The sequence below is a fragment of the Scardinius erythrophthalmus genome (genome assembly GCF_964197995.2).
Source record: "Scardinius erythrophthalmus genome assembly, chromosome: 20".
Classification (NCBI taxonomy): Eukaryota; Metazoa; Chordata; class Actinopteri; order Cypriniformes; family Leuciscidae; genus Scardinius; species Scardinius erythrophthalmus.
The window spans coordinates 11,912,071-11,939,188 of record NC_138240.1 but is presented as its reverse complement, the minus strand read 5'-3'; the positions used below and the strand labels follow the sequence as shown (position 1 = coordinate 11,939,188).

The window sequence follows — 27,118 nt, the reverse complement described above, 5'->3', positions numbered from 1 at the left end:
CAATTTACCATAGGAAATATATGGTTTTAAAGCGTTTTAACAGTTATAGCGCCAACTATGGTCCGCTCTCCATAAAATTTTCCATGCTTCTTAAGCAGGTTATGACACATATGCTCATCAATTTTCGTGAAGTTCTGAGTTTTCGTTTAGGATTTATAGGCTTTTGAGTGCATTTTACCACGCCCATTTTCTAAATGACCCTGTTAGCCATGCGAAAAATGCAAAAGTTCAACTTTTTTTGATAATTATTGACCTAGAGAGTCCATAGAATTGTCCTAGACTGGTTTGGTTCCGATCGGGCGAAAAACCTAGGACTAGTTCGCAAAAGTAGGTTTTTAACATAATTACGAATATTTAATGAACGGTTTGATTGACAGCAATGGTTCTTGAGGCAAAGTTGTTCAACAAGAGGAGATCTATCAAATGGTATCCATTTTGTGACAATAAGTGTAACACCACGTGATTACAGAGCCATAAATCTCGTTAGCGCCAACTAGTGGCCGATTTCTTTCAAAACTCTTACAGACCTCTAGGGCCATGAGTAGAACATGCCCACCGAGTTTCGTTCCGATCGGCCTCCGTTAACCTTGTCTAATAGGTGCTCAAACTTCATTGGCCGATGGCGGCCATGTTTTTTTAGATACGCCAATGTCCTCATACACATACATGACACCTTGGACCAAGACACGGCATACCAATTTTCAAGTCAATCGGACTAACGGTCAGGTGGTTAAAGCCTGTTTTATGTTTTTTTCATATTATAGCGCCACCATGTGGCAAATCGCCGCGATTTTTTTACTGTTACCTCATATTGAGCTCATACATATGTGTACCGAGTTTGGTGAAGATACCTCATTTACTTCTGGAGTTATAGCCATTTTAGTAAAATAGGCCCCTCCCACAACGTACGTTTTTGCGCCCCTTAGCGTCCGTGAATCGAAATTTCGACTTTTTTTCGATAATTATTGATCTTCAGTTTCTAGAGAACATTTCTGCACTGGTTTGGTTCCGATCGGGCGAAAAACCAGGGACTAGTTCGCAAAAGTAGGTTTTTGACAAAATTCAAAATGGCGGAAAATCTATCATGGCGGAAATGAAATCGGAGATATACGTTTTGTTCGTCAGGCGTCCAGCTTTCCAATGATATAAGACACTTGAGTCTACGACATACGGTCTAGGAGTTCTGAGCAGTTTCGCGCTTTTGGTTGCTATAGCGCCACCTATGGGCCAATCGGGGTCATAATTTGATAACCTCTCCTCGATTTTTGTACTACCATCTGGCAAAGTTTCAAGGTTCCAGCTCTTACGGTTTGGGCTGCACGATGCGTTTTACGGCAGAAGAAAAATAATAATAATTAAAGCTGCAAGCAGCATTTATCGGGGTTCAAGCATTTAAGGCCTTTAAGCACATAAGCATTTAAGACATTAAGTTTTATTTGTAAAGCTTTTAACCACTGAAATAATAGATGGAAAAGACCATTTACAGCCAAAACAGGCAATTTACCATAGGAAATATATGGTTTTCAAAGCTTTTTAACAGTTATAGCGCCACCTATCGTACGATCTTCATGAAATTTTACATGCTTGTTTAGACTGTTATGGTACATATGCTCACCAATTTTTGTGAAGTTCTGAGTTTTCGTTTAGGATTTATAGGCTTTTAAATGCATTTTGCCACGCCCATTTTCATTATGACCCAATATACCCATGCGAAAAATGCTAAAGTTGAACTTTTTTTGATAATTATTGATCTAGAGAGTCCAGAGAATTACCCTAGACTGGTCTTGTTCCGATCGGGCAAAAAACCTAGGACTAGTTCGCAAAAGTAGGTTTTTAACATAATTGCGAATATTTAATGAACGGTTTGATTGACAGCAATGGTTCTTGAGGCAAAGTTGTTCAGCATGAGCAGATCTATCAAATGATATGCATTTTGTGACAATAAGTGTAACACCACGTGATTACAGAGCCATAAAACTCGTTAGCGCCAACTAGTGGCCGATTTCTTTCAAAATTCTTACAGACCTCTAGGGCCATGAGTTGAACATGCCCATCGAGTTTCGTTCCGATCGGCCTCCGTTAACCTTGTCTAATAGGTGCTCAAATTTCATTGGTCGATGGCGGCCATGTTTTTCGAGATACGCCAAAGTCCTCATAGACATACATGGCACCTTGGACCAAGACACTGCATACCAATTTTCAAGTCAATCGGACAAACGGTCACGTGGTCATAGCCCTTTTCATGTTTTTTTTCATGTTATAGCGCCACCTAGTGATCAATCGTCGACATTTTTTTACTATGACCCCAGATTGAACTCTTACACATGTGTACCAAGTTTGGTGAAGATATCTCATTTCCTTTTCGAGTTATAGCCATTTTAGTAAAATAGGCTCCTCCCACAACATTAATTTATCACCCCCTAGCGACCAGGAATCGAAATTTCGACTTTTTTTCGATAATTATTGATCTTCAGACTCCAAAGAACATTTCTGCACTGCTTTGGTTCCGATCGGGTGAAAAACCAGGGACTAGTTCGCAAAAGTAGGTTTTTGACAAAATTCAAAATGGCGGAAAAATTTGCATACCTGAAATAAAATCGGAGATATACGTTTTGACCTTCAGGCGTCCAGCTTTCCAATGATATAGGACACTTGAGTCTACGACATACGGTCTAGGAGTTATGAGCAGTTCCGCGCTTTTGGTTGCTATAGCGCCACCTATGGGCCAATCTGGGTCATACTTTGATAGGTTCTCCCCAAATTGAGGACTACCATTTGGCCAAGTTTCAAGGTTCCAGCTCTTACGGTTTGGGCTGCACGATGCGTTTTAGGGGAGAATAATAATAATAATTAAAGCTGCAAGCAGCATTTATCGGGGTTCAAGCATTTAAGGCCTTTAGGCACATAAGCATTTAAGACATTAAGATTTATTTAGAAAGCTTTTAACCACTGAAATAATAGATGGAAAAGTCCATTTACAGCCAATACAGGCAATTTACCATAGGAAATATGTGTTTTTTAAAGCTTTTTAACAGTTATAGCACCATCTATAGTCCGATCTCCATGAAATTTTGCATGCTTGTTAATGATGTTATGGCACATAAGCTCACCAATTTTCGTGAAGTTCTGAGTTTTTGTTTAGGATTTATAGGCTTTTGAGTGCATTTTGCCACGCCCATTTTCTTTATGACCCAATATACCCATGCGAAAAATGCAAAAGTTCAACTTTTTTTTGATAATTATTGATCTTGAGAGTCCATAGAATTGTCCTAGACTCGTTTGGTTCTGATCGGGCGAAAAACCTAGGACTAGTTCGCAAAAGTAGGTTTTTAACATAATTACGAATATTTAATGAACGGTTTGATTGACAGCAATGGTTCTTGAGGCAAAGTTGTTCAACAAGAGGAGATCTATCAAATGGTATGCATTTTGTGACAATAAGTGTAACACCACGTGATTACAGAGCCATAAAACTCGTTAGCGCCAACTAGTGGCCGATTTCTTTTAAAATTCTTACAGACCTCTAGGGCCATGAGTCGAACATGCCCACCGAGTTTCGTTCCGATAGGCCTCCGTTAACCTTGTCTAATAGGTGCTCAAACTTCATTGGCCGATGGCGGCCATGTTTTTTGAGATACACCAATGTCCTCATAGACATACATGGCACCTTGGACCAAGACACTGCATACCAATTTTCAAGTCAATCGGACTAACGGTCAGGTGGTTATAGCCTGTTTTATGTTTTTTTCATGTTATAGCGCCACCATGTGACCAATCGCCGCGATTTTTTTACCGTGACCTCATATTGACGTCTTACACATGTGTACCAGGTTTGGTTAAAATACCTCTTTTACTTCTGGAGTTATAGCCATTTTAGTAAAATAGGCTCCTCCCACAACGTTAATTTTGCACCCCCTAGCGACCGTGAATCGAAATTTCAACTTTTTTTTGATAATTATTGATATTCAGACTCCAGAGAACAATTCTGCACTGGTTTGGTTCCGATCGGGCAAAAAACCAGGGACTAGTTCGCAAAAGTAGATTTTCGACAAAATTCAAAATGGCGGAAAATCTATCATGGCGGAAATAAAATCGGAGATATACGTTTTGTTCGTCAGGCGTCCAGCTTTCCAATGATATAAGACACTTGAGTCTATGACTTACGGTCTAGGAGTTATGAGCAGTTTCGCGCTTTTGGTTGCTATAGCGCCACCTATGGGCCAATCGGGGTCATAATTTGATAACCTCTCCTCGATTTTTGTACTACCATATGGCAAAGTTTCAAAGCTCTAGCCCTTACGGTTTGGGCTGCACGATGCGTTTTACGGCAGAATAATAATAATAATAATAATAATAAAAATCAGCACAATTACAATAGGGTTTCAGCACTTCGTGCTTGAACCCCTAATAATAATAAAAATCAGTACAATTACAATAGGGTTTCAGCACTTCGTGCTTGAACCCCTAAAAATCAGGACAATTACAATAGGGTTTCAGCACTTCGTGCTTGAACCCCTAATAAAAATCAGTACAATTACAATAGGGTTTCAGCACTTTGTGCTTGAACCCCTAATTACGCTGTGCATATACAAATGAAGACCAGTATAAGCATCGCAAAGGGCCTCTGATACAATATAGACAGCTGACAATTCAAAAGAGGTCGATATTTCAGCAATTTACCTCTGGAACAACTCGACGCGCAGCAATGTAAGTGAATGGGGTCCAACGCCCAAATGACAGTGTTTGTTTGGAACTATTCCTATCTTCAAATCCCGGAAGTAGGCGGTTAAAAGCGCCGCCATTTTTTACAACGGAGGTCTATGAGAGTGTCGCAACTTTTCTCTCTATGGCTCTGGTCGCAACTCTTTCTCTCTATGGCTCTGCGCACGGCGGGACCGTAGCCAAAAGAAAATCAAACCGCAAAAATATCTTTACTCCGGTGCAAGACCGAAGAACAGTTGCAGTGCATTCAATTTGAAGATGCATATCTTGATGTTTTGCGCAATTCTTGCCCTTTGGAACTTTGGCCAAAATATGTTGAAAGTAACCATAAAAATGTGGTCCAATGGCGGTGCTCATATTATATCACACCCCCCATTTATGCAAGCAAACCACGAGGTCAGTTTGAGCAACCATATTTAAAGTCGAAAACAATTGACACACCTTCTTTTCGCCCCACAACCATAGAAGACGAACGATCTACTTGTCTTTTGTGCAGTCAAAGTTTATTTTTAAAAAGGTAAGGAACTTGACCTTGGAAAGACTTTTTAGTGCGTCGTATGCAGTTCTTTTAAAATACTGTTGTTTTGTAGAATTAATGCATGAACTAGATCGATGCTATGGTGCATTGTTGCGGAACAGGCAGTGATGTGGATCAGCCGAGCTAGACGCAATGGGAAAACTCATATTGTGTGCATACCAGAAGCGAAGGGAATATTCCCATCCGGTGACTCGCTTTAATTAACTCGGGGGATGTTTCTTGTTTTTCGAGTCACTTGCGCGAAGATGAGTGTCTTCACCACGCACATCGACAATAACATTTCTGCCATTTTTCCCTTCATCAACCATGTTGGAGATTACTCCTGAGAACTACGCCCACTGGAGGGGAACGTAATCGGCGACAGCTTAATTTACAGAAATATAATATATAAGGGCAATTCTTAGACTATGGGCACTTTGATCATATTTTATATATATAAAAAAAAACATTTAATTTTGAAAAATGAACACTTTCATAGTTAAATTTACAATGAAAGTACTTTAGGAACTTTTTACCTGTAGTCTACGATGATTTTTTTTCTCCTTTTTAAACATCATTATACATGCAAATATTGCTGTTTTGTGCTTGTCCCACACCCAGACTTCTGATCTTCAATAATGAAAAAGAAGTGTAAAAAAAATGATTTATCTATTTTTTTTTATATGACTGAATAATTAGTAAAAGAATCAAAACATAATTGAGATATTTAAGGTCAGACAACTATTAATTAACTATTGCCGTAATTTCCACCTTTAAAAAGATTTTTTGAAAGATTGTTTGGGTAGTTTCTATGGAGATGAACAATGACATCACAGCATATGTCTGACATGGAGGAGATTTTAAATTTCTTCAGCAACTTGGAGAAGAAAACTCAAGGTAAATGTTGCTTGAAATGAAAATATTTTTATTGTATGTTATTTCCAAACATGGCGTAACAATAAATGAGTTTGTAAATAAATTGATTTTTTAACACAAATAGATGTATTTTGCATGCATGCAATGCTAACTACCAATTCATAGCTAATCTGTAATACTAGCTTGGATTTTTTTTACAAAATACTGTAGGATTGTCATTTCCACCACCTTCATTTCAACCACATTACCTTCTTGGGTGGAAATGACAAATGTGAGGTGGAAATGACATTTATGCTTACAAGGTGCAATTCATAGATTGAGTGGCTGCATATGAATATTTTATTATTATTAGATAATAATTTTTATCTTTTTAATAAAGTTTTATTACAATTAAAATGTTACAATTTTACAGTTACAATTTATGCGTAACTTACAATTTTTATGTGACTATTTGTCGTTAAAGTTGTTTACAGTAAGACTGTAACTGTTCATCTGGTTATGAAACCAAACAGACTAATGACTAATGATTTGTTAAATGGGTTTCAAATAAATATTTTCTGTTTTTCTACACGGACCTCCATTCTTTGTCATTTCCACAACACCCAGTCATTTCCACCACCTCATAACTTTAAAAAAAAAATATGTACAAAATTCTAATCACTCATTAAAAATTTCTGCATAGTTTATGGGATAATGTTCAACTTAATGTAATAACACAAGTAGTTATTTTTCTGAACTGTATCTAACCAATGCAATATTATATTTCAGGTTGTGGTGGATGTAAGCTTTGTGTTTGGGCCTCATGACAATTAATTTACTTAATCCACAAATCTATGGTAATTGCAATATAGGTATAAATTGGTAAAACTATGTGTGAAAGTGGTCTTACACTGTTAAGAAATTATGTATATCATAATAATTTTAAATAATAATCAAATATTTACATGTGATGGAAATGACATTTGTTCAGTGCGGATCGGAAAATGTCAAAAAACACCAATTTGTCTTATAGCCTAATGTAAGTGCGTTCTCTTATGGATCATTAAATTAGACTAGTTATATTTAACTGTTAGACTGTGACAATTTTGATTTTTTTACCTCAAGTTCACAAGGCCAAAAGTGCCCGTAGTTGAAGAACCACCCATAAACGACATTTGATTTACCAGTGACAAAATGTTTACTGCACACGTCGTGTATTTTTAGTGCTTGCTTACTGAGTGTCAGGATCCCACAATTTACCCATTCTTCCAGCTGATGCTTCACGTCTTATTCACTTTTGTGTCCTTAAACGCTAGTTTTTTGGGGTCGACAGCTTATAAAAACGTAGTTCTGTTTTTTTAGATTGTTTGCTGTGTACACCCTGTCTCATAGCAGATTTTAAAGCAGCGCTATGCAGTTTTGCCAATTTCTTCGCTGTTTTCTCGCTTTTTTCTCGCGGGTTTCTCTAGAGCTCCCCCTACAGCTTCGGAATAGATATTTGACAACACTAGCTATGTTTACATGGACACATTTTCGTTCAGTCGGAATGAAATCAATACGATTGATGAATCCGAACACGTTGTTTACATGAACAATAAATAAAGTAATAGGGTTGATGTGCGCGTTTATATGTCACAAGTTTCAAATCAGAATAGATTTTTTGACATGCGCACACTGCACAAATATACAGAGTTCTCTTACGAGAGGTTCTCTCGTATTGCGTAGTTGCTTACGCTACGGGAAAGCCTTTCTTTCTCGAGATACTGAAGCCAAAAATTATCCTTAATTTTTATAATCTTGTCAACGCAGTGCGGCAGCCTGCAGACCTAGGGCAAGCTTACTAGCGTGCCCATTGGCTGCCCTGCGGCAACTGCAGCAGCCTACCGCTGAGCCCTTGGCGTGACGTCACGACCAATGAGCGCGCTTGGCGCGCTTAATGCGTCACAGCCCGCGAAAAGGGGTGTGGCTTAGCGTATATAAACAGGGCTCGGAGGCTGCTTCTCTGATTTCTGTCTTTTCAGCGAAGCTCTACGCATCGCTGCTCTCTGAGGAAGCCGCCGTCGAATCAAGCGACCAGCACGCCGAGGATCTCAGCCTGAGGACGCCGGCCGCCTTCGCCGCCTTCAGCTTTCCCTGCCTGCTTCGCTATCCGGCGAATATATCCTTTTACTGCTCTGTGTTGTATGTGTTTGTGTGTTCGCCCCGCGACACACTTTGCATCTAAAAGAGCGCGAGGCGTTGTTGCAAATGCCTCGCTCATCCTGTGGCTCGTGCAGAGCCGCGCTCAGCGACGGAGACCGCCACGTGATCTGCGCTCTCTGCCTGGGTTTCGACCACGCAGCCCGCGCCCTTCACGGGCGGCTGCGACCAGTGTGAGGACTTGCCGATGTCGACCCTGCGGGCTCGACTCGCCATGTTTCACGATCCTCCACCTTCTCCGGCTGCCTCTTCCGGGCCGCGTAAGAAAAAACGCCGCTCTCAAAGGCCTTCCGAGCCGGTGGTTATAGCTGAGCGCTCGCCGGAGCCCCTCCCGCGAGCCTCGCTCTCTCCTTCTCCCCCGCCCTTCACCGACGCGCAGCGGCCGGCCTCTGCCCGCACTGCCGTCGCCTCAGGGGATGAAGCAGACCAGCTGGTTACTCCCCTCTGTCAAGCCGCGCAAACGGCGCCGCTCACAAGGGATGTCAGAACGGACGGTCACGGGCTATAGCTTCCTTTACGTTACAAGGAAGCTACCCCCCCCCGGATGACGCACGCCCTCTCCCCCTCTGTTCGAGCCGCGCAAGGCGCCGCTCACAAGGGATGTCAGAAGTAGACGGTCACGGGCTGGCTTCCTTTACGTTATAAGAAAGCTACCCCGCGTCTCGGTCGCGCGCGTCACTCTCCGGCCACCTCCGTTTCTCACACATTTCTCAGTCCCCTCCTAGCTCAGGCGACTAGAAATATCTATATTGCAGTAAACGAGCCTGTTATACACGCACGCCTGCAAACAAACGATGTCACAGCACATAATGACATCTTCCCGCTCTCTCTCCCTTTGTTCGAGCCGCGCAACTGCGCCGTTCTCAAGGGATATCAGAGCGGACGTCACGAGCACCGGCGAAAGGAGGAAGAGAGAGTGTTTACGTCCCGCTTAGGCCGGACTCCCTCCAATCCTCGCATATTTCTCAGTCCCCTCTAAGTTCAGGCGGCTGGAAATACTATTATTGCAGTAAACGAGCCTGTTGTAATACACGCGCGCCTGCAAACAAACGCTCGGTCATATGCTCGCACTGACTGGAAGCTCATGTGTGCCCCTGTGGCTCAGTGGCAGAACATTAGACTTCCGCACCAGAGACCCGTGTTCGAATCCGGCTCTGGCAGCAGAAAAACTTTTTTCTGCTTGCTTCTCTCGAGCTCGCGGCCAGCTTTCTTACATACAGAAAGCAAACCCGCATCTCACGGGATACAGATTTCTCAGTCCCCTCTAAGTTCAGGCGGCTGGAAATACTAATACTGCAGTAAACGGGCCTGTTTTAATACACGCGCGCCTGCAAACAAACGCCGAAACGAAACACGACGCTCGGTCATATGCTTGCACTGACCGGAAGCTCATGTGTGCCCCTGTGGCTCAGTGGCAGAACATTAGGCTTCCGCACCAGAGACCCGTGTTCGAATCCGGCTCTGGCAGCAGAAAAACTTTTTTCTGCTTGCTTCTCCGAGCTCGCGGCCAGCTTTCTTACATACAGAAAGCAAACCCGCATCTCAAGGGATACATATTTCTCAGTCCCCTCTAAGTTAGGCGGCTGGAAATACTAATGCTGCAGTAAACGGGCCTGTTTTAATACACGCGCGCCTGCAAACAAACGCCGAAACACGACGCTCGGTCATATGCTCGCACCAACTGGAAGCTCATGTGTGCCCCTGTGGCTCAGTGGCAGAATTTTACTGGAGAACCGTGTTCAAATCCGGCTCTGGCGGCAGAAAATATTTTTTCTGCTGTCTTCTCCGAGCTCGCGGCCAGCTTTCTTACATACAGAAAGCAAACCTGCATCTCACAGGATGGTGCTTGAGTATTTATGAGCGTCTAAACATATGAGCCATCAAAGCATTTGCTCTATAACGCCGATGGTGTTACAAGTGTAGAAAATGTGCCCACTCCCATGTGCTCACTGCTACACACAAACACGGTCCCCATGGTAACGCGTTCAGAGCGCTCTCTCATAAAGCGGTCACACGCCGCTCGAGTAATAAGTGTAGTAAATGTGCCCACAACTCTGTGCTCACATCTACCTGTAACTCGCTCTGCCACTCGGTTACCCCGGGCAACAGCGGCTCAAGCCGAGGGTGTTATAAGTGTAGAAAATGTGCCCACTCCCATGTGCTCACTGCTTCACACAAACATGGTCCCCATGGTAACGCGCATAGAGCGCTCTCTCATAAAGCGGACACAAGCCGCTCGAGTACTAAGTGTAGTAAATGTGCCCACAACTTTGTGCACACACCTACCCGCTGCTCGCTCTGCCATTCAGTTACCTCGGGTCGCACACCCTCTAAGCTCCCAAACTCTGGCCGTGTCATAAGTGTAAACTCTGCGCCCGCTCAGGTGCACGCGCACTCACTTTTAGACATTACAATCCCCACGCCGCTTTCGCGCCAGGGGTGTTTGTCAGCAAATCGCGCTCCATCCTCTGGGACCGAGCTACCGAACGCTGTACAGCCGGCCAATACTGTTTACCAGCCCCCGTGTTCGAGCACCAGCGGCGCGCACGCCGCTCCATCCTCTCTGATACAGGTTCCCCAATCCCGCGCAGCGCGGCGATCTGAACCCAGAGACCATTCGACCCCTAGCTATGCATGCGGAAGCATGGGAAGCTATTCAGGGCGCGTCAGAATGGGTGCTGAGTACTATAAAACACGGCTATTCGCTTCAATTCGCTCGTCGCCCTCCGCGCTTTCTAGCACAGACGGAGACGAAAGTGAGTTCAGAAGCTGCGCACCTGCTTCAAGCCGAAATAGCGAAGCTACTGCGCAAAAGGGCTATAGAACAGGTTCATCCTTCTCTAAGCGAGTCGAGCCTTTACAGCCGCTACTTCCTCGTACCCAAGAAGGACGGAGCGTTAAGACCTATTTTAGATCTGAGACATCTGAACAAAGCCCTCATGAGACGGCCGTTCAAAATGATCACAACCAGAAAATCCTCGCGCAGATTTGCCCAGGAGACTGGTTTATCTCTCTCGATCTAAAAGACGCATATTTTCAGATCCAGATAACTCCCCGTCACAGGCCATTCTTGAGATTCGCCTTCAACGGTCGAGTATATCAGTACACAATCCTGCCCTTCGGCCTGTCTTTGGCACCCCGTACATTACGAAATGCATGGACACGGCTCTCGCTCCCCTGAGAAAACAGGGAATGCGAATACTGAATTATCTGGACGATTGGCTTATTCTAGCGCTGTCAGAGACGGAACTTGTGTCTCACGGAACAGCGCTTCTCAGCCATCTGGAGGAGCTGGGTCTCTCGGTCACTGGACCAAGAGCTCGCTATCGCCCCGTCAGTCAATTTCCTTCTTGGAATAGAACTGGACTCGGTGGCTATGACGGCCAGACTGTCGGAGCAGCGCGCGCGCCGCATCCGCCTCCTCGCCGCATCCCTCCAAATAGGCAGCCGGGTTCCGCTGAGGACATTCCAGCGTATCCTGGGGCATATGGCCTCAGCTGCAGCAGTGCTCCAGCTGGGCTTACTGCGCATGCGCCCGCTTCAACGCTGGCTGAAAGCGCGCGTGCCCCACCGAGCCTGGGCGGCCGGCGGCTTGCGAGTCAGAGTGAATCAGAGCTGCTTTTCAGCCCTGCAGCCCTGGCGGGCAGCCGAATGGTATCACACAGGAGTGACTATGGGAGTGATTTCACACCGGAAAGTTGTCTCGACAGACGCTTCCAACCTAGATTGGGGAGCGCTCTTCGAAGGCAGACCGGTCTATGGCCGCTGGTCAGACCAGGAGAATATCCTACACATAAACTGTCTAGAGATGCTCGCGGTCGAGAAAGCTCTCAAACACTTCCTCCCATTCCTCCACGGTCACCATGTTCTAGTCCGCACGGACAATACATTGGTAGTGGCCTATGTGAATCGCCAGGGCGGTGTCAGATCAGACGCTCTGCACCCTGGCGGAACGCCTCCTCGTGTGGGCTCAGCACTCTCTGCGCTCGCTGAGAGAGCCGCGCATGTGCCTGGCCACCTGAACGAGGGCCCCGACAGACTGTCCAGGGACAGCGTTCCCCCTGGGGAGTGGTCTCAACACCCCCAAACAGTCCAGTCACTGTGGCGCCGTTTCGGCAAAGCGAAAGTCGACCTTTTTGCGTCAAAAGACAACGCTCATTGCCCAGAGTTCTTCTCGAAGAACGAGGACACGCTGGCCCAGACCCGGCCCAGCGGCCCGCTGTATGCTTTTCCCCCGGTCTCTCTGCTGCCTCAGGTCATCAAGAGAATCAGGGAAGCGCGCCACACAGTGCTCCTCTTAGCCCCATACTGGGAGAACCAAGCTTGGTTCCCGGATCTAATACAGCTGGCAGACTCAGCCCCCTGGCCGATACCGGTGAAGAGAGACCTTTTCTCTCAAGCCCGCGGCTCGATATGGCATCCCCATCCAGAGCGCTGTCTCTGCATGCGTGGAGCCTCAACGATTACACGCTGATCTGCCAGACGGGGTCATGAACACGATCATACAATCTAGAGCCCCCTCTACGAGGCGGCTCTACATGTCGAAATGGTCAGTGTTTAACAGATGGTGCACTGCTAAGGGGCTCGATCCACAGACATGTGGGGTATCGCGAGTACTGTGTTCCTTCAAGAGTTACTGGACGCGGGCAGGTCCCCCTCCACGCTCAAAGTCTATGTCACGGCCATTTCAGCGCTCTCTGTTCAGAGCTGGGCCGCGCATTAGGAAGGAACGAGTTCGTCATCCGCTTCCTTAGAGGAGCCAGGAGGATGAACCCCCCGCGACCCCCCTCGGTTCCTATGTGGGATCTTTCACTGGTCTTGGAGGCCCTGAAAGCGCATCCCTTCGAACCCTTGGAAACTGTGGTTATGAAATACCACACGCTCAAAACCGTTTTTCTGATAGCACTGTCTTCAGTCAAACGAGTGGTGGAACAGCTCTTTGTTTCGTTTGGCGGGCGCACCAAGGGTCTCGCCGCCTCGAAACACAGCCTGTCCAGATGGATAGTGGACGCTTTGCTGCTGCTTATGCGTCTAAAGACCTGCAGTGCCCATTGGGCATTCAAGCTCACTCCACCAGAGGCATGGCCTCGTCGTGGGCGTGGTCCAGCGGGATTCCCATTCATGACATTTGTGCAGCGGCAGGCTGGGCCTCCCCCTCCACATTTGTTAGGTTTTACAACCTGGATGTTCCCGCCTTGCAGGCGAAAGTGTTATCAGTCTAAGTCTCGCGTATGCCAGCCCACTATCTGTGCGCGGGCTACGTTGTGTGATTTAGCTCTACTGGTTGAGCTGCACTATGCAGGGAATTGTCAGTTCGGACCGGCCGTGCCGCTCCTAACCCCCTAGTGTGTGCTTATGTACGGCGCTAGCCCTCTTCGGGCCGCCCGGCTCTCTGCTATCACGTTCCCCGGGCTCTCCCTGGGACTCATTCAGTGGATGCTGGGCGCGCACGGCGTTGACAAGGGCGTTCCCGTAGCGTAAGCAACTACGCAATACGAGAGAACCTCTCGTAAGAGAACGTTTCGGTTACTCACGTAACCTCTGTTCTCTCTAGAAGAGGGAACGAGTATTGCGTAGCCCGCCGTGCTCGCACCACGAGCTCATTTCGCTTCATGCGACAGAAACCAGAGAAGCAGCCTCCGAGCCCTGTTTATATACGCTAAGCCACACCCCTTTTCGCGGGCTGTGACGCATTAAGCGCGCCAAGCGCGCTCATTGGTCGTGACGTCACGCCAAGGGCTCAGCGGTAGGCTGCTGCAGTTGCCGCAGGGCAGCCAATGGGCACGCTAGTAAGCTTGCCCTAGGTCTGCAGGCTGCCGCACTGCGTTGACAAGATTATAAAAATTAAGGATAATTTTTGGCTTCAGTATCTCGAGAAAGAAAGGCTTTCCCGTAGCGTAAGCAACTACGCAATACTCGTTCCCTCTTCTAGAGAGAACAGAGGTTACGTGAGTAACCGAAACGTTTCCTGTTGTTCGCGCATAATATTCTCCTCTATTGGTTCTTTATTTGTTTTAAACACTTGTCTCTGGTCATGATTTGGAGACAATGAGCATATTAACCGTTTTGCCGTGCTGCTTATATTTATCACGCAGGAAAAATGCCCCTCCCCACGGCCAAAACCAGTTTCCTGTGGATGAGAATCCAAAACAAGGACTGGTGGGACGTTGTCCTGCTTCACTTCACAGATGCTGAGTGAAATGAGAATTTTAGAATGATGGGACACTATTATATGACACTTTATTCAACAGGAAGAACAGCTCGTTCCGCGCATCATACGTCATTACGCTTTTTAATGTCATCGCACATGCGCAGTCCTTTCAGTTTCGTTTTCAATCCGATCAAGTGTTTACATGAACTCTCGATCGGATTACAAAAGGAATAAACCACCCCTTTCAATCCAATCGAAATTTCATTCGGATCAAGCTCAATCGGGATCGATTAAGGTGTTTACATGAAGGTTTTTTAGTCCGATTGAGCCGTCAATCAATTCTTTGTTTTCAAAGAATATAAGTCAGAAATTACAAGGAGGCTTCTGTAGCCCCGCCCCTTTTCAGCACTGCGCTCGTTGTCTTTTGTCTTCCGGTCTGTATTTTCACAGCAATCTTACATATTTATGAATGAACGGCTCGTTTTAAAATCTTCCCGTTCTACTGACATTTGTTAAGACATCTGCTTTAAACATTAAAATCCTCATGATAACTTTCGTTAACTTTACATTAAGTAAATCCACTTCAAAGGATAATACCCAAAGGATAATAGCAATGCCATAGAGATATACAGAGCAACCGCAAAAACGGAAGTTCAAAGACAATATTCTAAAGATGGCTGCACCCTTGTTTCTCTGGCGCATAAGGTCACATTGAGTAATAGTGGCCAATTCCCCTGAGGAAGGACCTCCTCTCCCAAGAGGAAGGAACAATTTGGAAAAAACTCCTGTGGCCAGCCAGTCCGTAGGCAAGAAAAACCTTGGTTGTTCATTTTCTGAAGGGGTCTGCGAGGCTAAACCTGTCCCACACCCTCACAGTTTATACATGGGACCTGTCTACGGTCCTCAGGGCCCTCAAGGGCCATCCCTTCGAGTCACTCCAGCTGGCCAGATTATGGCCCCTTTCGCTAAAGGCCACTGTCATGCTAGCCTTAGCATTGGTCAAGTGAGTGGGTAACTTAGAAGCGCTCTCTGTGAGTGCTTCTTGCCTTGAGTTTGGGCCTAACGACTGTAAGTCATCCTCGAACCATGGCATCGCTATGTGCCGAAGATGCTCTTAACCCAGTTCAGGGCACAGGTAATTACGCTCTCTGCTTCCCCCATCTGACGGCGAGCAGAAGTCTCATCTACTCTGCCCTGTTTGGGCCTTAAGAGTATTGAGCACTCTGCCCCATTCGGGCAGTCAGAGCAGCTATTCGTATGCTTTGGCAGCCGCACCAAATGGCATCAAGTCACAAAGCAAAGACTGTCCCACTGGATGGTTTGTGCGGCGGCCGGCTGGTTCTCGCCATCCACATTCGCCAGATTCTATAACCTGGATGTCCCTGCACTACAAGCAAAGGTCCTGTCTGTGTAAGCTTGGCTTTGACCTCAACCTGCTAGAGCCGTCCATGCGACTCCGACATTTAGTCTGAGTCCTTGTTTTTTGGGCTATTATAATGCCTATCCTAACCCTGGTACTCGTGGGCCCTTATTCTAGAACCCTTGGCCAGGGCCCCAGAACAATTGTCGGTCTGCAGTTCTAAGCACTGCCCCGCGATTGGACTGGGTTCCCATTGTGTCTAGCAATGCAGTACGAGTGAACCATTTAAAAAAAGGGGAAACGTACTTAGTTACTAACGCAACCTCGGTTCCCTGAGATAACGGGAACAAGTACTGTGTCCCTGGCCATGTTATCAAGCTCCACAACTTCGTCACTTGTCGCTGTAGTCGAATTAACCTGATTCCCTATGCCAAAATGCTGCTTATATTGAAAGATGGCCCTGTCCATTTCAGCGATTTTCTCTCCATAGGCTCATGCCATTTCACTGTGTTATTCTATAATCTTCTAGCCTGGAAATCCAAGCTTGCATTTGAAAGTCTCACTGCACGAAATTGGATAACACTACGACCAATCACTGTCGTGATTGCGCTGTCACTGGCGCTGTCGTCATCTGTTTAGCTCGCCTCTGGCCCGCCTATATCAGATACACCGATGTGATTGGTGCAGCTCGGCTACAAGGGCATAGTTAATGAGCATCATTACTCAATGCCAGAGTAACTCGCTGAGCAAATTAAAATTGTGCTCTCGCGAGAACTCTGGATTTCCAGGGTAATAATCTTCAGTAATCTGAGAAAAAGGAGTTTTCCCATTCGATCTAGCGACGCACTACTCATTCCCATTGTCTCAGGGAACCGAGGTTACGTTAGTAACAGTATGTTATTATTTGAAGTCTGTGCATGCATAAAACTTTAACTTTGCACGAATTCCTGTAGTACACGTTGCCTATTAATATTGAAACTACTGCAGCCAATGATTCATGATTGATTGGAAACAAAATATACTGCTAACAAGTATTGACATTGATAGAGTATTTAGGTTCCTGTCCAGACCAGAATGGCTCAGCAAATGCTACTGTCGCTGCCCGAGTTTAAGAACGTTTCCACCGGTACTTTGGTGGTGAAGGAGCCGCTGAATTTCTGGGGAGGAGTGAGAGTGAAGCCGAAGGACACAAAGAATTCGGAACCAGTATACGAACCTGCAACTGGTATGATTTATTAACCCTATTAAATTACTTGTGTATATATATATAGTTTTAATCCTACTATGGATCCAGGGCAGGCCAGTTGATGTCAGTATAACATAAAAAAAGAATAATAATAAAAAAAGCAGAAGAGAAGTACATACTACCAAATCATAATTGTGTCTGGGAATCCACAGATTGTTGTGCTGCATATGCATCCTGTAACTGTGTACTGCAGGTCAATAAACTTGTCAGTTAATTTCTTCATACACACTCTGCATTTAATTTAATTTAATTTAATTTAATTTAATACTGTACAATCTCAACAATTCATCCTTCCATATTGGAGGGAAAAGAAATAGCAGTAGCATGTTGATCTGCCAGTCCTGGGTCATTTAATAGCAATTTATATTGCTATTGTGAACTTTTATAAAGATGTGAACAGCATGTTGTTGCAGGTGAAATATTAACTAGATAACATTAAATAATTTATTTTTCATCAGGTTTAGATACTGATTATTAATCACTTCACCCCATTTACCCAAATATCTACTTAAACGTTGGTCTCACACAGAATCTGTCATGTTTGTAGTTATTTTTATTTGTGTTTGTAGTTCTAAACTGAGCCTTTAATCACTATGCCATAGTTTTACAGGCTGTGCATGGAGTTATTGATTTACTATAACTATCCTGCTCACATCTCAATAGACAATTATAGAAACATTACTTTGAAACTAGTATGTTAAGTCTAAATATAAAAATCCTGAACACCTTTAATTTAATCAGCCTTACTTTATCATGTTCAGTGCTTGTACTTCACCCTCTGTTCTGTTCCCAGGTCGTGTGCTGTGTGATATGATTCCCTGTGGAGAGGAGGAGGTAGATCAGGCCATAAAAAGTGCTCAGTCTGCATACCTAAAATGGAGTAAATTATCAGGAATGGAGAGGGCCCGGATCATGCTGGAGGCTGCCAGAATTATTAGGGTAAACACATGCTGCTTCTAAAGATGTTCTCATGAACAGTGTAGTAGTCAATTGAGTGCAACAGTCTGGTTCTGGAAGTGAAAATCTGATTCATTTTCTCCATAGAGGAAATTATTTTTAATGATAGATTATACACCTTTAAGACAGACCTCAAAGGGTGTTTATTGAGGGTATATGCTTTTGTCGAGAGGGTACATGTTTTTGTATATTGCTTTTGAAGTCATCAGCCTGCATTATTTAGGGGCCAAGCACTGAAAGTGCGTAGGCACCTCTTGAAATTGTTAGCGTTCTTATTCTTATTCTTCCGTATGGAAGTCTATGGCAGCCCATAGAACGGCTTGCGGGAAAATTATGAAATTTGGCACACTGATAGAGGACAGTCTGAACAGTCACCATAGCAAATTTGGAGTCTCTAACTCAATCCCTCTAGTGCCACCAACTGTCCAAAGTTTCACTCATGTTTATGCTAATAACTTTTGAACCATAAAGGCTCAAAAGACAAAAAATCGTTTCCTCTGATTCCTTGGCTCAAGACGATTTGTTTGTAACCTATGACGTCAATTCTCTGAAAAACCTACTTTTTCAAACTCCTCCTAGACGGTTGCTCTGATTTTCACGAAAATTTAACCAAATCATTAACACCCTGAAGAAGGCTGTTTGTGCCGCTACGTGTGGGTTGCTTTTTTCCCATGTCTTTTAAATTTTCTACCATGATATAGCCAGTTAAATAAAGGCTTTTTAAATAATTTTGAAGAAGAGTGCCTTGGAATCTTCTCTTTCCTACATTTATTTGAATTCCCGACCCCAAAGAGCACCTTCAAACACTTTTTTTATTGAACTTCCTGAGTACACTGGACATTTTTTTGTCTTTAACCAATCATCTTCAGACCATGCCGACAAAAAGTTATGGAATTCAAGTTGATTCGTCAAACCGTTCTTGAATGCCGCGCAAACTAATTTTACATAGTGCTTGCGAAAACAGATGTAAGGCTGTATCTCTGTAACGCTTTATCGTATTCAGACCAAACTTGGTATATGTTATCACAAGCATGACCTGAGGCTACATGCTGTGTTTCGGCGCAGTGCCACCTACTGGTGCGGAGATACGAAAAATGGCAAATTTTGCCTATAACTTCTGAACGGTTTGTCCAAAAATCATAAAAGTGGTCTCGATAGATTCAGAGTCGTCTGATATCCATATGGGCTATTTTAGGCGTCAGCCATTTTGAATTTTGTACCAAAATCCTGTATTTTATGAACGTATGAACGTATCGTTATGAAACTGGGCATGGGTCATCAGTACGATGCCCTGAAGGAGCCTGAGAAGTTTCGAACCACCGCCACCTAGTGGTAAAATTAAATTTTCAAATGCTTATAACTCTGGGTGTGGTTGACTTATTTTTACGGGATCTCCTTAGATTCCTGAATCCTTCCGAGTTCCGAGTCCAATGATACCAAACATGTTAGGTTTCGCCTTACAGTTTGTGTAGCGTTGTGATTTAGTGCTTAAAAAACATTTACTAACATCTTCGAAACCGTTCGAGACGAAACCACCGTAGGAAGTTTGGAAACATAGGTCGTTGGCCATACACTAATGCCCAAATGTCAAAAATTTTATAGTAAGTGGCAAAAAAATCCAATCAATGTCGTCCATGGGTCTTTTTTTTTTATGCTCTCATACATATAAATGTCTATAACTCTAAAAAAAATGAGATATTTTCACCAAATTTGACACACACATGTATGGGCTCACTCTGAGAACACATTAAAAAAATGGTGGAATTGCACCACTTGGTGGCGCCGCGCTATAATAGAACAAGGCAAAGACATTGCCATTAATTACAATATAATATCATGATATTAAATGCTACACTTTACGAATGCATTGTGGCTCTTCAGCTATCAGGTTAACCATAAGCTACATAAGGATTAAGATAGCTTAACATGCTAATCTGGTTAACATGCTTTTGTGTGCTAATTCTTACACTGAAGCCTCTCCTTGGCAGTTTGGTAAGTCAGCATCAACTGAGTGGTGCAAGCTGCTAAACCACGTGCCATGAACCCTGAACCATTCAGGTCAGGGGTTTGAATCCTGTGTTGCACATGCCCAGACAGCAATAGGTACTGTGGCCAGAAGTGATGCAAAAATGCCTTAGTTCCAGACATGGTTTCTGTCTGAGAAGGAACTCCATAAATAAGACATGTGGCGCATATAATAATTATTAAATTTTGAGTTGATTCTCACTTGAATTATGGAACATCAGCATCTTGGTGAATGCACGTCTTCGCAGTGGCACAACGAGATAAATGACAGGCTTCTCATCCAGAGATAGTGGGTTTGAGTCCTGCGTGGGACGACTTCAGAAAAATTGTGTGGAATATTGTGTCATTTCGATTCCTTTATTATTCAAGGGTTGTACTAATCTTTCTCTTGGATTAGAAATAAGTATGTTTTTGTTCATTCTGTGTTCATTCTCATCTGAACTTCTGTTCATTTTGAGTTCATTTTCACCTGTACTTCTGAACCAGTTGTTTTTTCATGCATGTTCAATTTCTGCTGATTTTGCTCGTCCTGCTCTGCACCGCTGTTGCAGCTGCTTCAGGGGCTTGGCCCCGTATCGCTGCTTGCAGCTATATTTCAGCTATATTTCAGCTTATTTTTTAAATAATCACATTCAACAGTGGAATTTCTAGTGTAGAGCTACATGATTCTGCTGAGAAAACTCCACCAATCGGAGTATCGCGACAAGTAAATCACACCGAAAGAACTGTGCCCTCCCAATCCTATGAAGAACTACAATTGATTTAATCAAGTCAGTCTCTCTACACTCTCAAACTACTTAAACGTTTATATAAATATGCATATTTTGCAATAAACCCAAAATATCTTGTTTCTAGTTTTATATTCCTCCATGTTTAATTTGATTCTCATTCACAATGCTTCATAGAATTGTTTCTGAACTTCTGTTCTCACATGCAGGAGCGCAGAGATGAAATTGCGAGAGCAGAAGTGGCCAACAATGGCAAATCTATCACTGAGGCTCAGGTGGATATTGACGTTGCTTGGCAGTGTATTGAGTACTATGCTGGCATTGCCCCCACACTGTCAGGTAGGTTTGGATACTGGTTGATAAACATGAAAAGGTGACAAATATTCTCAAAATCTAAATGGAAATGCTTTATACGTCATATCTAAGAATGTTTTTTTGTAAACTCAGGCCAGCACATACAGCTTCCAGGAGGATCTTTTGCCTACACCAGAAGGGAGCCACTGGGAGTGTGTGTCGGCATTGGAGCTTGGAACTACCCATTCCAGATAGCTGCCTGGAAGTCAGCCCCAGCTATGGCCTGCGGTATGAGAATGTTGCTTTACATATCTGTAATTTGTGACAGGATATTTTTACATGCAGTCCCCATGATTGTGTTTACTTAATGAAACTGGTCCTCTATCATTTCCTTGCTCCCCCCAAGTCTGTTTCTGTCTCATATGCAAACATATGATTATCTTCCCCTCTTAGGCAATGCCGTGGTGTTTAAACCATCTCCCATGACCCCAATCACAGCAGTCATGTTGGCAGAGATCTATAAAGAGGCAGGTGTCCCAGATGGACTCTTTAATGTGGTACAAGGAGGAGCCGAGACTGGAGGGCTGCTGTGTCACCATCCCATGGTGGCTAAAGTGTCCTTCACAGGCAGTGTTCCCACCGGAAAGAAGGTATAGCATGTAAACAAAACAAACCAGGAGAAAATCAGTAACATCAGTGCAAGGTTATGTTAGCAGTCATTATAAACATTTTGGTTTCCCTTTGAAGTCTTACATCCTCACTCTTCTAGTCTTCACTCTTTCCAGTAGTTCTGCTAAAATTATGACAAAGCTGCTTTTTTTTTACATTTAGCTAATTAACATTTAATTCATTTTAATTAATCACAATTTTGTGATTCCAGAAGTTATGTTCTGTTTTCCAAAACTATATGTTCTTCAATAAAAACAATAGACATTGACATTTAAAACGTATTTCTAATGTGGTGTGCCCTTCTTATAAAGGTTATGGAAATGGCAGCCAAAGGTGTGAAGCAGGTGACTCTGGAGCTTGGAGGAAAGTCACCACTGATCATCTTTAAAGACTGTGAGCTGGAAAATGCAATCAAAGGGGCCCTCATGGCTAACTTCCTTACCCAGGGAGAGGTGTGTAAAAAACAATAATATAATTTCTGTGTCAACCACACACTTTTTACTATTAACACAGACATTTGCACATTTGTTTTTGCACTTTCAAAGGGTGTCTGTTTTTGTTGTCACTAACTATGTTTCCATCCACCTATTTTTATGCACATTTTGGGATGTCTAAAAAAAAAAAAACACTGGATGGAAATGCTAACATACAACTAATTCAAATGACTTTGCCTTAACAGAGGATATGATTGGATAACTGGACTAACCAGTGGCACAAATTCATTGCACAGCAACTCTTTATAATCAACTCTCATAATCTGTTGCTCAACTCAGCAACAGATTATGGTTTGGTCGTTCTGAAATGCCTGAGCCAAAGTCTGTCTTCAAAATTATTTGGTTAAATTCCCTCCCAGAATTGTGTTTCCAAACACCAGGAATCCGAACGCAGCATTTATCTGATATGCTGCATCATCTGCGCGCGCTCTGAGGCACATGTCATTTATGATGTAGCATAAAAGAGCCACAGTGGCTTCCCCCATTGAATGACTTGCATATATTTTGCGCCAATTTCTCAGGAAGTAACAATTTTGTTCTCTTGACTTGAACACATGGGATGGAAACGGTGCTTTATTTGCAAACGTTTTATGCAATATTCCTTTGGATGGAAACATGCTAATGAAAGTGAGTGCACTGCACATCACTGGCTTCCCCAGATGCTTTTATGTTACCCAGATGGGACTCAAACCCAAAAGCATCAGCTTTCACTAATGTGTTGCTGGACTAGTGTAGTACTGCATGTAAATTTTAACACATTTCTTGAAGACAGCTTCTTTATAAATAAACCAAACCTGCAAAAAACAATTTGTGTACCATTGGTTGCCCAACATTATTAGGACAGAACAGAAGGGCCGCTCTCTTTAAAGACAGTACTGTAAATGTGTTGAATTTTTCCTAGGTGTGCTGCAATGGAACACGGGTGTTTGTACAGAGGGAGATCATGCCACAGTTCTTGGAGGAAGTGGTGAAGAGGACCAAGGCTATATCTGTTGGAGATCCCATGTGTGACGGGACACGCATGGGGGCTTTGATCAGTAAACCCCACATGGAAAAAGTGCTGGGCTTCATCAAACAAGCTAAAGAACAGGTACTGTAGTACAGCTACTTAAAGTGAGCATGAAATGAAAGCTCACTTAAGGCCTTGTTTAGTTGGATTTTACCTGGAAAAAGTTTTTATCATATGTAAATGTAAAACATCTTGTGTAATTTTAACTGCTGTATTTTTCTTTTTGTTTGGATTTTCTTTTTAATTGTGTTTATGTACATTTTTTTACCATGAAAATAGCCTTGGATGCTGACATGGCATAAAAATCTATACTACTACTACTCCGCATGAAATGAAAAGTAATCCCATCCAAATTGTTAAAGGTGACATATTATGCCCCTTTTCACAAGATGTAATATAAATCTATGGTGTCCCCAGAATGTGTCTGAAATTTCAGCTCAAAATACCCCCCCCAGGGCATTTATTATAGCTTGTCAAATTTGCCCCTTTTTGGGTGTGAGCAAAAACGCACTGTTTTTGTGTGTATCCCTTTAAATGCAAATGAGCTCCCCGTCCCTTGTTCAGAAGACGGCCGATCCTTTACACAAGCTTCGGATTCAATAACAAAACACAAATAATCTCACTCATCCAAAATCTCAGAAATAACCAGTAGCGGAGTACAGCCTTACAGAGAGACTCAGGAAGAAGTTGCAACTTTTAGATGCACCTGGACGTTTCTGAATGGTTAATGGATACATTTATTTAGTTGTGGAGTTACATTGATTCATCTGTTTCTGGGGGATTTCTGTTAAAAATAAAGTGAATCCACTGCTCTCATGTCTCATCTGAGGCTGGGACTCTAAATAGTGCAACCAACGACAGAAACGTGCAGATTAAGGTAACGGTAATATTATCTAATAGTAGGTAACGTAATAGGGAGCGAAATCTGATCGTCTTATTTTTTTACATGCTTGCAGAGAAAGGCAAAGGCTTACCACAACAAAGTTACTGGGTTGTCACTTTTCAGGTTTTCTGGGTTGGTAGATGCACCGGGACCTGATTATAGCACTTAAACAAGGAAAGTCAGATTTCCATGATCTTTCACCTTTAATGCATGTTTTAGATTATTATAGATAAATCTTAGGTGTGAACAATTCACTTGTAATGTTTTTTTTAACCTCATACTGTTTAATCAAAATGTAAACTTGATCTTCCGGTGAACACAACAGACTTTTCTTTTATGACATATGACTTCTCCAATCATTTAGTCTGCTTAAACCCCGGCCCTCCATAATTGACTTTTGAACGCAATGGCCACATCACAAACACGACACTCATGCTTATTTAAACTTTTCACTGTTTAAAATATTATTCGTGTAGTTGTAAAACTTGATCATTTTTGTTTTAGGGTGCGAAGGTTTTATGTGGAGGAGAACGATTTGTTCCCAGTGATTCCAAACTGAAAGACGGATACTTTGTGTCCCCATGTGTGTTGGGTGAGAAAGCCTTATTATTATCATCACCTTCATATTACAATTTTCTTAAACAAATGTTTTAACTTTTTATCTCACAATCAGCTTGATTCTGATCTCCTTTTTCTTTACCTGTACTTGTGCTTTTGCTGTGCTACACACACAGATAACTGCAGGGATGATATGACCTGTGTAAAGGAGGAGATCTTTGGCCCTGTGATGTCTGTTCTGCCTTTTGACACAGAGGAGGAGGTTCTTCAAAGAGCCAACAACACAACCTTTGGCCTGGCGTCTGGAGTCTTCACTAGGTGACTCCATACAGAATTTATTGTTTCAAAATTAGGGTCTCCCAAAATTAACACACATGTGATTTTAAATAAAAATGTTTAACTAAACGTCACATTGGAATTGATGGAAGACCACACACACACACACACACACACACACACACACACACACACACACACACACACACACGTACGTATTATCTTGGTGAGGACTTTACTAAGATAATGATATTTTCTGTCCCCAACCCTACTTTGAAACACCAAGAACAATAACTATAATGATAACTATCTATACAGTTTTAATAATCATTCTAATTCTGAGAACAAGGAAGTCCACACCACTATAATTATAACCCATAGGAACAATATAATTTGAATTACTTCCAGATTTTTTTTCTCCAGTTGATAAAACGATAAAAAAGAGAGCCAATCAAAATCTAACTTTAAAGAGCTTAAGCATTTAAAGTGGCAAACAACATAACTGCAGTAATAAACGTTATTGTCCGTTGGTGTGGACAATATATTGTTATCTTTATACTGTAGTTATTCTTTGAATGGGCCTTAAACCTAGTCTTGGACCAGGAGATCTTTTTTATGGTTTATTTATTATGTTTATTTTCAATGTCGTTTTGTGGGAAGTGCTATGATTTAGTTGTCTTTTCTACAAAAAATATTGATATAATACATTTCTGTGAATTTTAACATCATTTTTTTCATATTTTGTTTTTCTTAATTGGACTAAATGAACCGAGAAAACAAAATAATAGATTTAACATTCTCCTGTGCTTTGTTTTTAGGGATATAGCTCGTGCCCACAGAGTTGCTGAAAACATTCAGGCAGGAACGTGCTATATCAACAACTACAATGTTGGCCCTGTAGAAGTTCCTTTTGGAGGCTACAAGATGTCAGGTACTCTAAGCTTATCGTTTCACAAGACGATTATCAGGAAAAACTTAAACCTAAATCTGTTCGGCCAAGTGTTTCAGTACAAATAAGTATACTTCGTAAATGCTATAGAGATCTAACATGTTATTACCTTCCCCTTTTCTTTTAGGGTTTGGAAGGGAGAATGGGCAAGTGACGATTGAGTACTACTCTCAGCTCAAGACTGTTGTGGTGGAAATGGGAGATGTGGAAAACTACTTTTAGGCTACCCCACCAGCATTCCTGACAGCCATGTGATTTCCAAGTTTTCAGATCTAGTTTGCATCTTAAAAATACAATTTACAACTTGCACTCAATTATTTGAATAGTAGCCAAGAGCTATGCTGTTGTTGCTTTTACAGTCCATATGTCTGTCTCCAAATTCCATTATGCCTTAAATTGTGTTGGTATGATATTACCAACATGTGAGAACACTACAACAGGCTTAACTGTTAACTTTTTCAGTACTGTGAAACATGTTTGACAAATACTGCCATGTATATTTTTTTAATGTGCATAGCTCACTAATTCGATCAAAAGCAAGTGCCTGATGTTTTGTATGATGTATGATCAGGGGTGTATTCCAGAAAAACTTGTTTGTTTACCATCCCTCTGTTCTTAACTCTCAATGCCATGAAGAATTTGTGTTAGACTGGTGGATGACAAGTTGGTAGCATTTCAAATAAAAGTACCTTGGTTTTCAAGAGTAAAGAAGTTGTACTCTTTGTCTGTGGCATCACAGGTTCCACAAGTTTGTGGGGCTATTGTAAATGAAACATAAACACCTTAACTTTGTAATAACATCAGAAAGTGTGTTCTACAATTTAATTCAATTCTATTTATTCCTCAGTTAAATAAAGAAAAGATTAAAACATTAAACATTTAAAACATGTTTTACATAGAAAGGAATATAAGATTTTTGGATTGTATTAAATTAAGTGATTATATATTTTGTTTAAGAAAAAAAAGTGTATTGTAAATTGAATATTTAGTTAGCTAAATTTACAAAGACCCAATTGGTTCTAAATATGTCTAAATCGTTTTTTGTGGATTAAGCTTTATGAAAAATAAGAATGACATTAAATAATTGAAACTGTTAGAAAAACTTTGGTTTGTGAGTGACTTGATTAAGCCCTGTAGAGTTTATGGAATTTTATTATTTGTAAGTAATTTATTTAAGATATCGTTTTGCTTTCAGTGTATGCTGTTTGGTTTATTATGGGTCTGTT

General features: G+C 42.6%; 1 protein-coding gene across 2 annotated transcripts; it reads left to right on the top strand.

Moving 5' to 3' along the window:
- Nucleotides 1–4,784: 4,784 nt before the first annotated feature.
- On the top strand, nt 4,785–26,603 carry aldh9a1a.1 (aldehyde dehydrogenase 9 family, member A1a, tandem duplicate 1). 2 transcript variants are annotated; one of them, XM_081348378.1, is made up of 12 exons: nt 4,785–5,239; nt 16,852–17,029; nt 17,844–17,989; nt 20,970–21,099; nt 21,208–21,342; nt 21,508–21,704; nt 22,035–22,175; nt 23,119–23,307; nt 24,614–24,701; nt 24,844–24,985; nt 25,762–25,874; nt 26,020–26,603. In XM_081348378.1, the coding sequence occupies exons 2-12, from the start codon at nt 16,879–16,881 to the stop codon at nt 26,112–26,114; spliced, it is 1,527 nt and encodes a 508-aa protein (XP_081204504.1). In that variant the 5' UTR covers nt 4,785–5,239; nt 16,852–16,878; the 3' UTR covers nt 26,115–26,603. The 2 variants fall into 2 exon arrangements, with proteins under 2 accessions (XP_081204504.1, XP_081204505.1); XM_081348379.1 differs by having other exon boundaries at nt 5,116–5,239; nt 16,861–17,029.
- The last annotated feature ends 515 nt before the right edge of the window (nt 26,604–27,118 follow it).

What these genes read in the sequence shown, in the direction of transcription:
- aldh9a1a.1 (XM_081348378.1), top strand. Translation starts at nt 16,879, where the DNA reads ATGGCTCAGCAAATGCTACTGTCGCTGCCCGAGTTTAAGAACGTTTCC. An exon ending in AGTATACGAACCTGCAACTG is followed by an intron (nt 17,030 to 17,843) that starts GTATGATTTATT and finishes TTCTGTTCCCAG; the next exon opens with GTCGTGTGCTGTGTGATATG. An exon ending in TGTGTCCCCATGTGTGTTGG is followed by an intron (nt 24,702 to 24,843) that starts GTGAGAAAGCCT and finishes CTACACACACAG; the next exon opens with ATAACTGCAGGGATGATATG.